This window comes from Hakea prostrata, chromosome 1, assembly GCF_041222555.1.
Source record: "Hakea prostrata isolate BN-2017 chromosome 1, UWA_Hpros_2, whole genome shotgun sequence".
NCBI classification, from domain to species: domain Eukaryota; kingdom Viridiplantae; phylum Streptophyta; class Magnoliopsida; order Proteales; family Proteaceae; genus Hakea; species Hakea prostrata.
Window position 1 is genome coordinate 29,423,159 of NC_142600.1, and position 5,870 is coordinate 29,429,028.

Below are 5,870 nucleotides of genomic sequence, written 5' to 3' on the forward strand. Positions count from 1 at the left end.
TTTCTACATTTTAAATGCTTGTTTTTTGCATGATATATGTGTTGTATCGTGATTGAAAAAATATATGTAGATCTCATGGGCCTATCTACATACTCACGGAGTCGGAATATTTTTTGACCGCATAAATAATTATTTGATTTTTTGAAATTTATTAAAATATTAATATAAATTTAGGAACAAATAAGGGAAATGATTTTGAAAATTAGAGAAGATTATGGAATACCTATATAATTATTTTCAGTGCTTCTCGTGTGGTTTCATTATCGGTTTTGATATGGTAGCATTTTCTTTTGTCGAAAAAAAAATTAAATATTGTTTAAAATATTTTATTGGTATTGTTTAATTGTTTATGCAATCATTTTTGTTACAACAGTTATCATGTCTAGCAGTGGGAGAGGAGCAGGTTTACAGGGCCGAGGACAGGGACAAACTAAGACACATAGAGCGGGGCCTGCAGCGAGGGGGAGGGTTGATCTTGCATGGCAATATTGTGTTGCTATTGATGGCAACAAAAGTAAAACAAAAATGCAACTTCTGTGGTAAGGAGTTGAACTTAGGTGGCATAAACAGGTTTAAGGCTCACATCATTGGTAGTTCAAAGGATGTGACCACCTGCACTGAGGAGAATATGGATATTGTGAAGGCAGTTAGAGAGATGGAGAAAGAAAAGGGGAAGAGGAGGGCAAATGATGCATTGGATGAGGCAGTGCGGGCACCATCATCTTACATAGTTGATTCAGATTCTGATCGGGAGGTTGATCCTGTTGATATTAGAGAGCAGGAGGAGAGGGATGTTAGACGGGCAATGGCTGAGAGTAGGGCGATGTAGTACCAAGAGGAGGAGAGGGTCAAAGCTAAATTTACAGGAGCTGGTCCCTCTAGGGTTGCAGGGGCTGGAGCATCTGGATCAGGGGCTAGAGCATATGGATCAAGGGCTGGAGCATGGTAAAAAATTCGAGGGAAACTCAAGTTTCGACCGGGTGAAAATGGGAAACTTAGGTGGAAACTTGGGAAATTTCGAGGAAACCGAGGACCATAGAACAAAATTCCATCGAAACTTGCGAAATTTCCACCGAAATTTCCCATTTTGGAAAATGCGAAACGAAACTCATGAGGACCGAAAAAAAGTTCTCAATTTCAATCGAAACTGTCGAAATTTCGTTGAAACTTGTCAAAACTTCGAAACCTGTCGAGACTTGGTTCAACCCAGTTGGACCAGTTGGTTCACGAGGAAAAAAATTCCCAAATTTTGTGGGAAACTTGGGAAATTTCGTGGAAACCTGAAAAATTTTGTGGAAACTTGGGACTTTTTTCTGTAAATTTTGTAGCTTTCCCAAATTTTCAAATTTTTTTATTTATTTCATGTTTCCCTAAATACCCACGACAAATACCCCCTCCATCAGGACTTCCCTATCCAAAGTGCATATTCCCTCAGGTTGGTTATCTTAAGCATATTGATGACTAGACTCATAAAGTTACAGTTGTCGATTAACTCGACAACCATAAGCATAAAATGTCATGGGATGTCTATGTTCGTTGGTTGGAGGAGAGGATGTTACAGGAATAGTGCTACTCAGCTCATAGGATGAATCCATTCTTGGCACTCCTCTTAACACTAAGTTGTATTTTCCTTTTATTGTCAACTATTTTGAAGTTAGAAATTATATATTGAATGTTACATGCTTAAGTAGTTAAGTTTATAATGTACTTTTTGGACAACTCTACATTGATGTTATGTACATTGAATGACATATCTACATTGATTTTTTTAGTAAAATACAACAAATGTATTCTTTATACTCTAATTAGCTTAAATACAGGATCTCACCCCAAAATACTCTCTAAAACCTGTCGAAATTTGTACGAAAAAGTCCTCGGTTTCCTCGAAATTTCCTAAGTTTCCCATTTTCACCCGGTCGAAACTTGAGTTTCCCTCGACTTTTTTACCATGCCGAGGACTTTTCCGTACAAGTTTTGACATCATGTTTGGACAGGTTTTAGAGAGTATGTTGGGGTGGGATCCTGTATTTAAGCTAATTAGAGTATAAAAAATGCATTAGTTGTATTTTGCTAAAAAAATCAATGTAGATATGTCATTCAATGTACATAACATCAATGTAGAGTTGTCCAAAAAGTACATTATAAACTTAACTACTTAAGCACATAACATTCAATATATAATTTCTAACTTCAAAATAGTTGACAATAAAAGGAAAATACAACTTAGTGTTAAGAGGAGTGCCAAGAGTGGATTCATCTTGTGAGCTGAGTAGTATTATGCCTGTAACATCCTCTCTTCCAACCAACGAACATAGACATCCCATGACATTTTATGCCTATGGTTGTCAAGTTAATCGACAACTGTAACTTTATGAGTCTAGTCATCAATATGCTTAAGATAACCAACCTGAGGGAATACGCACTTTGGATAGGGAAGTTCTGATGGAGGGGGTATTTGTCATGGGTATTTGGGGAAACATGAAATAAACAAAAAAATTGAAAATTTGGGAAAGCTACAAAATTTACAGGAAAAAGTCCCAAGTTTCCACGAAATTTCCCAAGTTTCCCACGAAATTTGGGAATTTTTTTCCTCATGAACCAGCTGGTCCAACTGGGTTGAACCAAGTTTCGATAGGTTTCGAGGTTTCGACAAGTTTCGAAGAAATTTCAATAGTTTCGATCGAAACTGAGGACTTTTTTTCGGTCCTCATGAGTTTAGTTTCGCATTTTCCAAAATGGGAAATTTCAGTGGAAATTTCGCAAGTTTCGATGGAATTTTGTTCTATGGGCTGGAGCACCTGGATCAGGGGTTGGAGCATCTGGATCTAGGGACAAGGGTGGTATACGTGGTTTGTTCAGCCGATCACAAAGTCAAAGGGTCACTTCTACGGCTGATGTACGAGGACCACGTGACTATCCACAGAGGGAGATCCTATCCTAGAGCAGGATCCTGATATTTTCAAAAAGAAGGGGGCCAAGCAGCCCAAGATCATAGGTGCATGGAAAATGATGGCGAAGAAAGTGAAGAAGGCAGTGTCGACGTGGATGTACTACAGTTCGTTTCCAGCACATATGGCACAGGGTCCTTATTACAGTAATATGGTTGACACGTTTACAAATGCAGGTCTTGGATATCGTGGTCCTACCCCTAAAGAGGTGATGACCACCTTCTTGATGGAGGAAAAGGAGGAGCTGCAACGGTACATCAATAGTTTGAGACCATTTTGGGAGTCATATGGATGCACCATTATGTGTGATGGATGGACCGGTCTAACAATAAAGTCTATCATCAACTTTATGATGTATTGTGATATGAAGACTATGTTTGTAAAATCTGTGGATGCTACTAGGCATACAAAAGACCACAGATATATTCTTGGACTCCTGCAGAATGTGATTGATGAGGTTGGGAAGGATACTGTGGTGCAAATTGTCACCGAAAATGGCTCCAACTTCAAGAAAGCCGATGAGGTACTGATGAATACAACTGGATATAACCTATATTGGACACCCTGCACAGCTCATTGTATCGACCTCATGTTAAAAGACATCGGCAGGATCAATATTATACAAAGCATAGTGGAGAGAGTCAGGCAAGTAACAAATTTCATCTACAATCATACTGTTGCTCTGGATATGATGAATCGAGCATGCGGCGGTGAGCTAGTGAGACCCGGTCCTACGAGATTCGCCACGAATTTCGTAGCCCTTAGCAGTATTCAGGAACGGAAGGCGGGCTTGAGATCCATGTTTGCATCAGAGGAATGGTTCTCATGGGTTGGATCAAAGTAAGTATTTTTTTTCTCTCCACTATTTGATTTAACAAGTTGTTAACTTCTTGTACATTTATACTATGAATATCTAGTATGTAGTATTTATTACTAACTTAATGTGTTTGTGATAATTCAGTACTAGTAGTGGGCGCACCGCACAGACGACAATCTCGTCTGATGAGTTTTGGAGGAAAGTGACAATGTGCTGGAGACCTTAGATCCCATAATAAAGGTTTTACGTATGGTTGATTCCTCCTTCAAGGGGCCCACTATGCCGCACATCTATGCAGCCCTGGAGCGAATGAAAGTAGCAATCCAAAAAGCTAACCTTAGAGGTTGCATTGTGTACCTGAACATTGTTCATGCTAGATGGACCGCTCATCTAATGCATCCGATGCATAGGGCGAGTAAGTAATTAGTAAATATTAATTCTTTAACTATGAGGTTGTGAATTGTGCAGCCTATTATCTCAATCCAAAATTTCAGTACAGTGAAAATTTGGGGTTGCGGTCAGACCTGCTCGGTGCCGTTATGGAGGTTATCGCGAAGTTAAAGCCAAACCCAATGATCTAATCAAATTGCCATATGGAGGTTAGAACTTAGTACTTGCTTTTTATTTGTGAAAAATTTTAGCTAACCATCAATACAAATTATTGCAGATAAAATACTTTAAGGATGCACTGGGGGCCTTTGGTTCAATTGCTGCTGCACCGGCAAAATTATGATCCAAGTTAGATGCATGATTACATTTTACATATAAGTATATAATTATATTAGTAGGATTTTTGTTAAGCATTAAAGTATTAACTTAATTTATTTGTGATAATGTAGCTGAGTGGTGGGTTCTGTATGGGGGCGATGCAGAGAACCTCCGGAAAGTGGCAGTGAGGATCCTCTCCCAGACTTGCTCTGCTTCTGGGTATGAGAGGAACTAGAGTACATCATACGGGAAGGTTCCTTCATAGGAAACCAATCCATCTTCCAACACATTTCCTCCATCTGCGTAGACTAATAAAGCATATAAAAATAAAGGAATGAGTTCTAGAGAACTCAGTAAGAACAATAACAATTCCCATTCATATATCCAACAAATCAGAAATGCATATATGATATGTATGAGTGCAAAGTATGAATGCTGCTAAGTTCTAACTATGCAAGTCTCTAATAGTTGACATGCTTTAAGATATACACCAGCCCTCCTCTGGGTAGGTCTAGTCATTCTGATCTAGCAAGGACTGTTTACCTCTGTAGGGATCTTGGGTAAAATGAAAAGTCCACACCTGGCTCTCAAACCATGGCTGGGGTTAAGTCAACAGTCTCTCACCACGACCATTAGCAATGAGTACTGGCGCATGTCGGGGTTTATAATCCAATGCAAGGTCATACAAGTAACATACTACATGAAGTCCAGATACATCCCCTATGGCACCAACCAACTCGGTTCAGTATCATTCACAACCTAGGAATGATAACCCTCACGGATTGGCTACCGCTATTGGACTTCATTCCATAACCCTATGGTCATCCACATATTGTTGGGGGGGGGAATGCTCTCATGAATCCTCACGACACCCGATCCGTTCCTTGGACGCCCATGAGCCCAACCCTAACATATGCAACCCTACCATTTATATGACTAACAGTGGACCATCGTCACATCACTGTCATCACGGGTCATCCGGTTTCAATTCCCCTACCAAAAGGGTAGTAGCATGTGGGGTACCTAGCCATGCAACTCTAGACTCTACCTAAGAATGTCATCCAATAGTTATGACAGTGCTGGAGACATCAACAGGCATGTGTCCCATACCACAACCTTTTGATATCCCTAGATAAGATATCCAATTAGAATATCTATTCCATCAGAACCACGTACTATCTACCAACATCATATCACATTCATAATCAACAAAGTATATGTATAAACAATACAAACAACAGTTATATAAAAAGATCAGCAGATGAAACATGGTTACAACGGCATATGAAATGAAAGATTAATAATAAGAGACACTAGACTAGCATGTTCAAGTCAATTCATAAAGACAGGATTGTATGCCCTTACCTGCATATAAGTAATTCGTCCGTAAAAAGTAA

The 5,870-nt window shown here is 39.3% G+C and overlaps 1 protein-coding gene across 1 annotated transcript; it reads left to right on the top strand.

The window, feature by feature from the left end:
* Window positions 1-3,009: 3,009 nt before the first annotated feature.
* On the top strand, window positions 3,010-3,991 carry LOC149028673 (uncharacterized). The gene is made up of 2 exons (XM_089157589.1): window positions 3,010-3,749; window positions 3,910-3,991. The coding sequence occupies exons 1-2, from the start codon at window positions 3,010-3,012 to the stop codon at window positions 3,989-3,991; spliced, it is 822 nt and encodes a 273-aa protein (XP_089013715.1).
* Window positions 3,992-5,870: the final 1,879 nt, after the last annotated feature.

Bases quoted from the DNA above. Each gene is read 5' to 3' on its own strand.
- LOC149028673 (XM_089157589.1), top strand. From the start codon at position 3,010: ATGGCGAAGAAAGTGAAGAAGGCAGTGTCGACGTGGATGTACTACAGT. The intron at 3,750-3,909 runs GTTTGCATCAGA...GTGATAATTCAG, and splicing joins AAGGCGGGCTTGAGATCCAT to TACTAGTAGTGGGCGCACCG.